Below are 14,118 nucleotides of genomic sequence, written 5' to 3' on the forward strand. Positions count from 1 at the left end.
GGAGGTGGGGGTGTCACTGTTGATACAGTCCACTGCTTATGGGGATGTCATACAACTTCATGTCAAAAAATCCAAACTATCCCTTTAAGAGTAATATGGATTTTCATGCCAAATTGCTAGCAAAACATGGATCTCTGTCACTCATTTTCCAGCCTATTTTGCACTCTTATTGATCAGTTTCAGTAAGTTTTTTTACTTGAAAAATTCTACGGCTCTTAGAATAATAATGGGTTTGCCAGGGCTAGATAAGCAGCCATCACTGCTCACTGGTTTTGTATTCTGCGTGTGCATAGAAATGTCAGTGTCGCTTACCGACAGTCAAGATACATACTTGTGGCCATTTTGTTGTGTGTGTTGTAGCACATTCATCACAACACAGCATCAGTGAATGTTGTTATTGTTGTGAACCTGTCACTTCCTTGGCTTTGCTGGGAGTTCATGGCAGTGTTTGGCTCAATCTGGTTCCCGCAACAAATCAGAAAAGCAGGAATGAACAAGATGTGTACATAACATTTTATTGTCATTATAGTCACAATACAAGCAGGGATTCAAACAAAATGTGCACATCACAAAGCAGTCCTCTAAAAAGGAGGCCACACACGTCATACATGACATGTCACCTTCAGTGCTTTCTGATCAACGTCGTGTAATTAGTAGCTAAAATGACAACAACAACGCTCATCACAATAGCTGCGTCAAGGCTAAACGATGTGATGTTCTCCAGAGGCCTCGGAAAGCGGCTCCTGCTGCGGTGAAAACCATTCATGATTTATTAGACGTTCCTGCAGTGTTATTTTTACACCAAATCATCAGTGACATTCTGCCAGTTCACTTGGGGGAGGCTGTGGGGGCATTGTGCTTGTAACTCCAGAGAGTCACCTAAAGTTGCGTTATAAAAGGATAATAAGACCGATTTAACATTTCAGTCAAGTCTGCTGACATTTCAAGTGTAACTGTGCTCAAACACTGGGAATGAAGTTAAGCGAGGCCACTTTTGCAACTCTAAATCATTAATATATACACTCTTTTATTAAAAGTCAAATGAATCTTGTAAATAATCTTTAAAAAACACGCTGTACAAAGTGTATCAGAATCAAGGCATATGTACGTCATTACACTCCTCTGTTTCCAGTGTGAAGAAAGATGTCAATAAACCCGATGTCCAAAGTGAAGACAGGGAAGGGAGAGCGACCATGTTGTCTAGCAGATGTCTAGCGTGCACGTATGTGATATACAAGGTCTCTTATTCTTGGCTTCAGCTGAGGAAACTGACATATAGAAGCTTTGGACGCCAGCCAGCACTTAGCACACCCTGTCTGTTCAGCTCCTCCTCAACTGGCAATAGCCTTTATTCAGATGAGAAGGGAAAAGCAGGAGGAGGAAGCACAGCCATGCCGGTTGGGGCTTGGCTGGCATGCGTAAAGGGGACGCATCCCCCACTTTCCCTCCTCAAATACCTCACAGATCGCGGACTCCAGCTTGGGCCATCTGTGTGTGGAGGATGATGATGATGATGATGATATTTGGAGGTAGCAGCTTCTCTCAGCAGGAGCAGTTCCCACAGCCCTTCACACTGTTGAGGATCTCCTCCTGCAGTTTCTTCCTCTCCTCCTCCTTCTGGGAGAGGCGCTCGGGCGGCGTCTGGATCGAGTTCTTGCTGCTGTTCAGGATTTTGCTGTTCTGGGTGTTCCACAGGTCGGCGTACAAGCTGCCCGGGGTGTTGAGGAGCATTTCGTGGTTGCCTCGCTCTTTCACTTTACCCTGCCCCATCAAAACAAAATGGAACCCAAGTTTGCGCGGCTGCAGACACACATGATACTGCAAAGATGGCGCAATGAACACAGTCTTCATAATAATCTCTTCATGACCACCAACACTGACCACACTCTCTCCCCCCTCTAGGATCCCTCACGCCTCCTGAACAACTGTTGCATTTCTCGCACAAAAACACTGACTCACAAACACACACCACAAACACACATGCCTCCCACACACAGTCCAACACCAACGAAGGCAGGCCCCCACCTCCCTCCGCCCCCCACGAGCATGCAGAGGTGTTGGTATTATCTTTAGTGCGCCCGAGATAAGCATGTGACCGCTCGTGCACTTTTTTTAATGAGCACCACCGGCAGTCCCTTGCCGGCAACACCAGCAAACGCCGTGGCGACATCACACGCTAAATATGGCTGCTCGCCATGACCCTCTGATCCCCGCCATCTGACTCTGGAAACACGGAAGCGCACATGCTCACTCGGAGCAGTTCAAAAGAGCCTCTTATTTCATCACCGCTCGCGTCGCCGATGGAAAATGTCACTTGGCTGCCGATACGTCTCACATAAGGCTCACTTTTAAGACCACAAGTGATTTCAAGGACAACCTTTAACATACTGAAGCGTTTTACGCCTCACCTGGGCCATTTCTATTATTACGTACCAGTCGCAGCATGAGAAAGACACACACACATTGGGTGTGTGTGTGTGTGTGCGCGAGAGTACACAATATACCGTTATTTTCCGGACTATGGAGCCTACCGGTATGTAAGTCGCACCCTCTAAATTTAAAGAGAAAAAAAGATTTGTACCTGTCTATAAGTGTCCATGTCGTAACATGGGATATTTAGTACACAGAAATGTTACACAAAGATTTAACTTTTGATTAAATACAGTGCTGCACAGTGCATGTAACTTGTCTAGTTAAACAGTAGCCTAACAGAAGTCATTAATCGCCGTCCTCCTCCTCCTCCTCCTGGGAACTCAAACCACTAAAGTCGTCTTCTTCAGCATCACAACTGAACAGCGTCATATTTTTTTCGTCACAAACTGTCAGTGTCTCTTTCGCTTTCATCGTCACTCTTGGAACCACTTCTGTCTCGAGGCAAACTGACCATTTAGCTTGCGGTATCCTCTTCACCGCGCAGTAGTATGGGTTTCGAAACCCGTTGGCGATAGTGGACGGTTGGCGGTTCAAGCAGTCCAAAGAAGCTCTGGCAGTTCTACACATCAAAATTGTGTCAGAGATCGCTGCACAAGACTTCAAAACGTGATATTCACTTCCACTTCCCTCATCAAAGACACTACTTGCTGAAACTGCACTCTAAGCATCATGGGGAATGTAGCTTTTAGCCGTACATTAGAAATGACGGTATATCTTATTCTTCCTTTATAGGTCTCTTCCATCCACATTTGAGTTGGGCAAACTGGCTCGTAGACAACCACAATGCATCCAAGCAGACAGATTTCTATTATGCCTTCCAAAATCCATGTGGGTGAATCCACAATTTTCAACAGTTTCTTTGCTAAGGTTTCATGAAACCATATAAAGATGAAGTTTTTTTCACCAATGTTTGAGGTTGTTAGTGAATGTGACTGCAGTGGACACAAATATATATCTGCTGAACCCGGTGGAATGCAAGAAAGCGCACCCAAAACAACATTTGCTGGCAGACATCAACAGAAGGTCATTTGAGTGCAGGCTGATCGTGCTAAATCACCTAATTGGACTGACACAGCACGTTTGACCTTGCATTCTAAAACCTCGTAAAATTGTATTTGTTTGGTGCAACAGAAATCGTCTCCTATTATGTGTTGATCAGAAAAGGAATAAAGCAAAAATGAAGTTGTAGATTTTATACCTCACTCAGCACTACAATCTCGTCCGCGTCGACGACGGTGGAAAGCCTGTGGGCGATGAATACTGACGTCCTTTCCTTCACCATCTCCTTCATTGAGCTCAGGATGTTCTAGAAGTCCGCAAGAACAAACGACAGTATTATTTTTTTAAGGCTTGCCCAGAACAGTTTTTACCCACAGGCCATCAGGCTTCTCAACGAAGCACTCTCACACGCCGCACGCAACACACGCACACACTCATAGCACTTTATTTATTTATTTGTATTATTTATTTGTATTAATGTCTCTTCTGTTTTTGTTGCTTAATTTATTGGTATATATGTTTATGTGTTTATGTTTCTTATGTTCTTATTCTTTCTTGTGTTTTCTTTCTTTTCGTGGGAGAATGAACAGAATAAGATTTTCATTGCATGGTATAACTGCTGTTTTACCATGCACATGACAATAAAACTCTCTTGAATCTTGAATCTTGAACATTGACTAATCCGAAAAGTTTGCAATATAATGGAGGACCTCAGGAACCAGATGACTGACAAGATAGAGATGAAATTCACCGGCGTGGTGTGGTTTGACAGAGAATAGACGTCAACATCCGCCCTCATATGCCTCCACTGCGATGTTTACATATGTTAATTTCGAAACATGCATCAACAGGAAATCTTAATTAACGTCATCCATGCTGCTGCTCTTTCTGTGAAGTTCAGGGATGGTGTGCTGAACTTTCTCATTAAATCTAACATTTACAAAGACGGGGGGACTGGCGGAACAGAGGGGTGGGTGTTAAGTTGAGCTGGAGCTTAACGGGGAGAAACCAGCAGCAGGTGGCAAGGGGGAACGATGTGCGGCGGCGTGTGAATGAAAGGGTGTGCAAGTCACAGTACTACGGGATGGAGTGGAATCATCACATGCACCTTTAGCAGGTGACTGAGCGGGTGTTTGTTCTGCTAAATGTGTATGCCTGCACCTCTTCTGTGATGGAGTCCAGAGATGATGTGGCCTCGTCATACAGGAGAATGGGCGGATTCTTGAGTATTGCACGGGCGATGGCGACACGCTGCTTCTCCCCGCCTGAAAGGAAACAATGGACAGTCACAAAACAAAGCCAACAGACCTTTGCAAGATGGTATGAAACGAGGAGTGAAAGGTCCCTCCTTGCCCTCATCAGATAATCACCTCAAGTGGAGAGAAAACGCACTGCAGTAAGAATTCTGCATGATGGGCACAAGGGGACTTTTATTTAATTGTGAAGAAAAATCAGCAGGAGACTCTGGCTCTGTGTCTGACTCAGTCTTTGTTACATACAAGCTGTGCGTGGCCTTTTAAATGCAAGCGGCTTTTAGCAGACAGCAGGTTGAAGCCCAGACGGCCACCACTTCTACATGACAACAGCTTATTGTTAACTTGACATACTAATATTAACCTAACAAATATGACGTACACGATATGGACAAAGGTTTTGTTCCCTAATATTACACTTACAGTGAGAATAAAATGTGAGTATGAAACATGAAGCTGGTCCCGCCTTTGCAGCTATAACAGATTTTAGGAAAAGTTTCAACAAGGACTGTGTCTGTGGGGATTTCTGAGAGGGCATGGCTAACATATTAGAGTATCCCAAGTGTTTGTTCTTCCACACTGAACTAGTGTAGCATGCTTTGATGGACCTTGCTTTTCGGTAAGCAGTATTAAAAAGGTGCTGTCTGCCTTTGGTTAGGTACTGCATGGGGCAGCTAACCCTTAAAAACTGCATATTCTGCCGAATTCCTGCTCTGCGACAAGCTACACCTCACACAACACACGCACATTAGCCATTTTTGTTCTCAGCTAACAATAGCGATTTGGCAATGTTTTACTACCAACGTAAGTTATCATTGATTGTATCATAACAACACAATGACTTTGAATGAAAATTAAAGCAAATATTTGTCGGTCTGCACCACGGACATTTACGTGAATACCAGACAGAGGTGAGTGAAAGCTGTGCACAACAATCCCTCGTATTCGGGTTGAAAAAAACTTTTAGCAAAGTTTAACTTTGAATTGTGACAAATATACACAGACCTTTGTTCAATCTGTTCTTGTAAACCACCATTTCTAACATCTCCTAGCTGGTGGTGGCGTTGTTATATTTTTTGGTTGAAAAAAGTGTAGTGTGGAGCCGAAGAGGGACGGCACCTTTAAGAATCAAGTAAAGACATCTAGCCCGGTGATTGATTAATGAATTGACTCCATACCTGCCCACCTTGAAGACGTTTTATGAGTAATTGCAGCTGGAACTACCATAATTCCAAACTATTGCGCGCACCTGATTATAAGCCACACCACCCAAATTTCAAGAGAAAAATAAAATATATATATAGGCCACATTTGTCTATAAGCTACAGGTGTCCACATGGTAAAATGGGATAGTAACACAGAAAGACCTTATAATCCATCCTATACTCTGTATTCCCAGCGTCACTCGTTAGCTCTGAGGAGGCGTGAGATGCTTTTTTCCCCCCCCATCAGCAGTCCAAGCAGAAGCTGTAGTAATTCTACACTTGATCAAACTTACTTAAGATTTGTCGATCACTGCATAAGACTTCAAAACGTGATATTAGCGTCCACTTCACTACTTCCTGAATCTGCACTATAAGCATCATGGGAACCGTAGTTCTTTAAGTCATAAATTACCTGCATCATTGTTTAAGCTGCAGGGTTCCAAGCATGTGAGAAAAGCAGCATCTTATAGTCCAGAATTTACGGTAACCGATGAATTACAATAGTCATTTTTACTGCGAATCGGAGACGAAGGAGTTCATGGAAGTCAACAAGTTTTATACAGAGGATTGTTTTGGAAGTGCACGTCACGCTACGTGCAAACACTGAACTCGAAACTGGCGAAATGCAACAAAAGGCATACCTGGAGAGGAGCCAAGTGTACTAGTGTATTCAAGGGTCAAAATGTGTGCCGTGTACATGTTGGCCCTTTAAAGCTGCCGACAGGCTACACTGAGTCAGTCGTAACAGTTTAGGACAGATTTATTGTACCGGTAATTACGATTTTCTTCTTCACCTTCTCATGTGCACTTTGAGAAAAAAAAAAAAAACATAAACTAGTACTCTTCTAATACATTCATAACTGATTACAGTTGGAAAACAATAGCTTGCAATGTGGCTTAACACAATGTAACTCAACATATTGACATAAATATTCATAGTGAATTGTTGTCAAAGGTTTGGTCCTAACTTCCTGCTGCCATATCCTTAGATATCCGTTCTTCAGGTTAGAAGAAAATGTAATTAAGATGTTTCTAAGGGGATGGTGAGGTCATTATACTATAGCAAACCTGACAGCTTGAGACCTCGCTCCCCAACTTGGGTGTCATAGCCATGTGGCATCCTAAGGATAGCGTCATGGATGCCTGCAAGACGAGCCACTTGGTAAACATCTTCCGGTGTAGCGTTGATGTTCCCGTACTGCAGGTTGTAGAAAATGGTGTTGTGGAACAGAACGGCATCCTGACAACATAGGGGGGAGATATAAAAAAAAAAAAAAGGCTTCAGAGAATATTTTCATTGCTGCAGAGACGGGAACAGAGCGTTGTGGATACAAAGACAAAGGTAGGAGGGAGAAAGAGTAGTATGCAATGACAAAAACACTGTGCCATCTGTTCAGATTACCCTGTGAGCTCATTGCAGGGAAAAGATAACTGGAATTCAGATTATTTCTCATGCTGTTGTTGATTACTAATACACTATTGTGTGCAATGTTAACACACACAAAAGAATATATATTTCATTACTTGTACTGGTGCGTCACAGACCTGAGGCACGACCCCCAAAGCCTTCCTCAAACTCTCAAGGCTGACGTCTCGGATGTTCTGCCCTGCAATATAGATGTTCCCCCGCTGGGGCTCATAGAAGCGAAACAAGAGCCGCACAACAGTGCTCTTCCTGAAAGCAGAGATCGGACAAATCATCAGCATCATACTGTCTCCCGGCGACATCCTCACACACCACTGATGACAGCGAGTGATAAGACTGTCCTGTCTGTCCTGCCAAACTTGACTTACCCGGACCCGCTGCCACCGACTATGGCTACCTTCTTCCCAGCAGGCACCTCAAAGGTCACCCCATTCAGGACTTTCTGACCTTCCAGGTACTCAAAATATACATCTTCAAAGCGAATGGTGGCCTCCTGTGGTGTGATGGTTAAAGGCGAGGCCAGATCCTTCTCCTGCAGCAATACAATGGATCAAATTGACTAATGAAATAGAAAGAGACGGGAGACGACGACTGACACACATGTTCTGGCAAGATGCAACACGACTTCAACACCTTGTAAAGACACGGGGAAGAAAAAAACACAGAAGAAAATTTTAGTAGTCCTTTAAAAAGAATCTTCACTCTTCATGATGACTGGCAGATCAATACGCATGAAAACCTTGGGTACACAACGAGCTGAAGTCTCAGCACAGTGCTGCGATAAAACCAAGGTCAGTAGCCAATAAAGTACTTTCCTTACACAAAGCCTGAAAGCCTGTTCTGCACAATTTAATAGCAACATAAGCCGTGTAGCCGAGGCATAAAGTAGCATGCTCAGCCTGGACTTAAATCTTATCGGTTGGAAAAAAAAGCCAGGCCTGTTGGTATGGTAGCTCGATTGTGAAAACAAGAATGGCGGCACAATCCACCTCTGACAATTAATACAAACAACTCACAGTCCATTAGTACAAAGAGATAACGTCACCCCTGCCACATGGAGAAAAGCCCAAATAATTTATTTTGTGGTGGGGTAGATCATTTTAAGTACGTAATGCAAATGTTTCAAAGAATGCATAATGTGTTCAGTCAATAATGGCCTGCTGGGCTGCACCATTCCCTGGAGAATCACAATTGAGAGCAGTATTACTGATGAGTGAAAAATAACAAGTGACAATCATTTTGCAGCTGTAATTACAGGCCGGACACCACAATTGCATTCAGACCATCAGGCAGCAGGCACACATTTGCACTTAAGTGGACTCCTCCTGCACGAGATGGGCTGTAAGCTTGTTTTGTAAAAATAACGGACAGCCTTTTACAAGGGTCAAAACAAATCTTGACTATTTTTGGCAAGAACAAAAAGAGTTTTCAGGGTCCACACATTTTTCACATTCAAGCACTTTCGCAAAAATTTCTAAGAATTGTCAAGATGACTGAAAACAGACACAGTGGTCACCCAAAAGTATCATTTACTTTATCAAATCAAAACAGAGCACATGGTTTCACGTGTAATCGTTCTGTTTGACTTCTCCTTCGTGACCTATACAATCAACTTTGTGTCCCAGTCAATTTCTTTATTAGAAACTGTTGGTGCTTGACTTTATGTATAGAGCAGGGGTAGGGAACCTACGGCTCACGAGCCAGATGTGGCTCTTTTGATGACTGCATCTGGCTCGCAGACATGTTTTAACACGATTACATTTATTTATTTATTTTCTGCTGACATGTTAAAGTAAAACATTGCAGAAATCACAGTTAAAAATATCAAACATTCTCAGGCATTTTCATCCATTTTCCATTGCCATGCGGGTGGCCAGAGCCAGTGACAGTTGTCCTTCCGATATTTCCTGGGTCAGAAATTAAAACTCGATTATAATTGGATAATGTGGTAGCCTATCCGGGTCATTGAGAGCTCATGAAGTAAACTACCCTCTTTTAATCAAATAGTCAACTAGCTAATTCTGCAGAGCAAACCCTTTTGATGAAGAACCGTGCAAAACCATGCAGCACCAGAAGTCACATTCATGGTAAGAAGTACTTTATTTATTATTGGTTAGCTTTGGTATAACAATGTTATTAAAAAGAATAAATTCAGAGACTTCTAAAGATTCTAAAATGGTTGGTCTTGCTTAAAAATGCACACATTAGGTTGCATTCAGCATTAAAAATGATATGGCTCTGACAGAAATACATTTTAAAATATGTGGCTTTCATGGCTCTCTTAGCCAAAAAGGTTCCTGACCCCTGTTATGGAGGAAATCTTCTGCTGTCAGCCTCTCTACACTGCTAACAGGCAGTTTACAGTCAGCTCTAGCTAGCTGACATCACACACGTCACTTTCCAGGCCCCGCTTTTTAAAGGCGCACACAACAAGTCACACTTACACTTTGTCACGTCTGTTGAATGCCTTGTATTTGTGTTCATTTACCCATTTTTATGCTTGAAAATGCTTAATTTAGGCCATACCTACATAAATTTGCTTAAATGTGCATTTTTATTTTGCTAAGGATGCTCTGATCAGAGTTTTATGCTGCCGATACTGATCATCCGTGAGTGAAATCGGCCGATACAGATACCAATCACATAGATTAAGTGTAATTTTTAAAATTCACTATTGGCTATATCAGGGGTCACCAACGTTTTGTCTTGTGTGAGCTACTTTTACAAAATGAAAATGGCCAAGAGCTACTCATTTTTTTTGTAACATTTATTTTCATAGATTATTTCAACCCAAACAAACCTTTTACCAGAACATTAACAAAATGCTGGTATCCATAACTCATATATTTTGTATTTCAAAATTATTTTGCATTTCTTTCTAGTGTTGTCACATTATGAACTGAAAATCTAAATGAAAAGCAGGCTTGCAGGCGCCTCATGTGGTCATGGGGGACTCCCTGGTGTCCGCAGGCACCGCGTTGGTGACTCCTGGGCTATATGATATGAAAGGGGAACCATACAATTTACACAAAAACATATTTGACTTACTTTTTTAAAACCACTGGTGAAAATTAAAAGGATCAGACGTCTTCTTTCAGGAGAATTTTGATACGAGAGCACACAGCACACAAACCCGGATTCTTGACGACAGGTAAGTCCCACACGGCCAGACAAGTTTTTGGCTTTGTGAAAGGAAAATGGGCGGGAGACGATCGTTATAGGCTGGATGTCGCAATGGGGGCGGACATGATCGGCGTTATAAATCATGTTTATCATGTTGACTGTTCCAAGAGTAAACTCAGGACAAGGTAAAAAGGCATTCAGTTATTCTGCACCATTTTCCTGGAATAAGCTCCAATCTGACTTGAAGCTGGATCAGTTGGTCTCAATTTACTCTTTTGAGAGACTTTTAAATGTTTGCGTTGAAAAATCATCATGCTGTAAATGCATGATTTGCCTGATTACTTTTATTACCTTGTATTTTTATTGTTTTATTTTTTATTATGTGTGTATGAATGTCTGATGTAACTTGTAAATTGTGCTGCCTCTTGGCCAGGACACTCTTGAAAAAGAGATTTTTAATCTCAATGGAGGTTCTCCTGGTTAAAAAAAGGACAAAAATAAATAAAGCAAGTATCGGCATATGCTGATACCGTGCTTTTTCATGGAAATCGACCGATACGGATCGGTGGCCCATTGATGGGAGCACCCCTATTTTTTTTTTTTTACTAATACTAGACCATATTCAACCACGAAAAAGCAAACATTTATTCATAAATACATTTTTGAAAAAGAGATAGAGTGAGGGCGCGATGTTGGAACCAAGATGTAGCCAGCCACGACTGTGTTTAGGTTGTATATTCAGTGTGACTGTGTACAGGCTGACAACTCATCAGAACAGCAAATGGTAACACACAAAACATCCTTGGGAATGCACACCACAACGTGAAGAAATGTATGTCACACTGTCAAGTTACCTTGATCTTTGTGTCGATGCTGAGTAACGTGAAGAGCGTGTTCATGTCTATAAGAGCCTGCCGGGTCTCTCTGTACACTGTGCCCAGGAAGTTCAGAGGGAGGGAGAGCTGGAAGAGCAGGCCATTCACCATCACCAGGTCCCCCACCGTCATTGTGCCTACAAAACAGTAGCAGTAACAGTGTACAGGTGATGCATATAATCTATCTCTCATAACAAATACCATATCGATCTTCGTTATTAATCCGTTCCCAAGGGTCCATCTAAAACTGAAACAATTTTTCCCATAAGAACTAACCTTTAATATAAAACAATTATAGTTTTGCATTCAGAAAACAATTCAAAATGCATATTTCCGCAGAGTAGGATTCCTTCATTAGAAATGGAATATTTTCCCAGTTAGAGCATAGAAATCCTGTATATGATCTTCTAAATATGGGTTTTCACATTATTAGAGCCGTCTGGACATGAAATAACACCCCCATAGTCACCTTTACACTCATTGATAAGAGATATAATCAGAGAGAAAACCCCATTTAAGACATAAATAAAATTTGTTGCAATAAATGTCTTCTGGACATGTAGACAGGAAGTGACGTCAGGGGTTAAGAGTTCGCAACAGTAGCCCATGCTATTATTATTATTAGTATTCAAAATTTAGAAAACTCCTCTTTCAAATGGTCACAGACTCGTTCCATGAAGATGTTTGAGAACTGACGCAATGCGTCATGACATGACATTTTGCGTCATTCTTTTTGAACCCTGTATAGTACAATAACTGAGACGTCATACGAGAACCATGTCTTCGTCAAAATTCAAATCATACAAAAACGAGGGCGTTTGGAAACAGAGGTTCCGCCGTATTTACGGATTTAAAAAAAATTCAATATTCTACTTCTGACTGCTGTGTTGTAAAAATATAAATATATATACACACACAAACTGCATATACTGTAATATAAATCAATCATGTAATAATCTACATATTCAATGACAGAACATGGAATATACAGTACAGAAATTCACATCATCTTAAAAACTCACACTTACGCAGATTTTTGGTCAACATTTTTTTCCCCGTAGAAAACACCTCATTCAACATAAGTCGATAATTTACAAATACGTGATAATACAGGTAAAATGCACAGCATGCATGTACCCCGGAAAAGCCCACGATTTTTACATGTTTAAGTCTTTATGCTTCACTGATGGTTTTTTTTGTGTGTATCAAGATTTCCCACGTTGTTCGGCGGCCATTTAACACACCATAATTGTGTGATGAGATGCAAAAGTTAGTTTGGCATTACCTATACAGAGAAGGCAAGGGTTCTGGCAACAGTCACTTTTATTGGGAATGTTGATCCAAAATCTGAGAACATCATCATCGAGCTAGCATCAAGTGAGCCATGTGTCAAAAATAGACATTTTTCTGGGCATACCAATTACTCGTGTTTTTTGCCATTCGCTGGTGGTCCCAGATTGTATCCCCCCACCAAAAACGGGAATCCAATGTACTGATACTGAACCCTGAGATATGGCAATGTGACATACTGTGATGATGGTACTTTGTCCCAGGGCCACTCAAGCAACTAAATGTAAACGTCCATGCCACACTTGTTATTTGAGGTAAAATCACATCAGCCACTGCGGTTTTACCCACCTGCTGCGATGCCCTTGCTGGCCAGTAACATGATGCCGGTGAGGCCCACACTGAAGATGGCGCTCTGGCCGAAGTTGAGCATTGCAAGCGTGGATGTGGTTTTTAACGACGATGACTCATAGGTTTTCAGGAAGCCATCATACCGTTCAGCTTCATACTTCTCATTGTTGAAATACTGAGATGGGAAACACAAAGCGATATGGAGATAAGACTGACCCGTAGACAGACTAGGGCTTTGTTATGAAACAAATGTGTACGTTGAGGGAGAACGAGAGAGGAAGAAAATGTGATTCTGGTAAGAGGTTAAGGAACCACGGAGTGCGGTGTCAGGCAGATAGACATTTTTAGTGCAGCCCACATCAAGGCTGCATTTGTTCTCAGTGACTGCTCTGAGTGTAGTCTGGGTCTCCGTTGGCCTCCAAAGCACTTTTTCATGTCTGTATTTTCATCCTTCCCAGTGAAATGAAAATTAGGGAGGTAATAGAAGTAAATCCATAGAGTGCTAAAGACGTAGAGCTTTTAGAGAAGTCAAATAATCTTGAAGGGTAGAAAAGAAAAGACAAAATTCAGATATCATTTTCAAGTTGAGCAAGAATCACAGCCGAATCTTCTTTTTGTCAACCTCTGGATTTACATCTATAGCAGCTTAACGCCCACTAACGGTGATTCTTTCAAATGCTGATCCAGCAGCACTAATTTCGACATACAGTATCGCTACCACTTAAGGAAAAAGCCTGATCAATCTGTTACCAGCACACTGCTTAAATTCAGCAAATAAAACTATAACCACAACCGGCTTCCTCCTCCACCCCGGCACCAATTACCCACTAACTAACAAACATTTTTGTTTGTTTGTTTAGTTGCACTATTGTTTTTCTGCTCAGCCAAAGTGGGCGATCTGCTAGCTACCAGCTGTGCAGCAACGGACACACCGTAGATTGGCATACAGGGAAAAGCAGGGGATCTGAGCGAGGGGGGTTGTATAGAGTGAGGGGGATGTAGCACATGAACAACAGACAGAAGCAGTGCAAGAAACCATGTTCAGGTTCTCATCGAGCCCTTTGTGAAAGTGGAACGGATTTCTGAGTGGGTGGAGATCTAATTACATATGCACTCACAGCTCAGAGTGATGCTAAATTTGGTCACATTGACATAGATGACACAAA

General features: G+C 42.0%; 1 protein-coding gene across 3 annotated transcripts in view; it reads right to left on the reverse strand.

Moving 5' to 3' along the window:
• Positions 1-507: 507 nt before the first annotated feature.
• Positions 508-14,118, reverse strand: part of abcb7 (ATP-binding cassette, sub-family B (MDR/TAP), member 7) — a 35,413-nt gene continuing 21,802 nt past the window's right edge. For 2 of the 3 annotated variants that reach the window (XM_054791369.1, XM_054791371.1), the window contains exons 9-16: positions 12,953-13,127; positions 11,294-11,451; positions 7,685-7,848; positions 7,415-7,565; positions 6,959-7,130; positions 4,594-4,697; positions 3,632-3,739; positions 508-1,761 (exon numbers count right to left, since the gene is read on the reverse strand). In XM_054791369.1, coding sequence (XP_054647344.1) covers positions 1,543-1,761; positions 3,632-3,739; positions 4,594-4,697; positions 6,959-7,130; positions 7,415-7,565; positions 7,685-7,848; positions 11,294-11,451; positions 12,953-13,127 — 1,251 coding nt within the window. In that variant the 3' untranslated portion in view covers positions 508-1,542. The remainder of the gene's footprint in view (positions 1,762-3,631; positions 3,740-4,593; positions 4,698-6,958; positions 7,131-7,414; positions 7,566-7,684; positions 7,849-11,293; positions 11,452-12,952; positions 13,128-14,118) is intronic. The other variant, XM_054791370.1, reaches the window with a different exon arrangement.

Source organism: Dunckerocampus dactyliophorus, chromosome 11 (assembly GCF_027744805.1).
Source record: "Dunckerocampus dactyliophorus isolate RoL2022-P2 chromosome 11, RoL_Ddac_1.1, whole genome shotgun sequence".
NCBI classification, from domain to species: Eukaryota; Metazoa; Chordata; class Actinopteri; order Syngnathiformes; family Syngnathidae; genus Dunckerocampus; species Dunckerocampus dactyliophorus.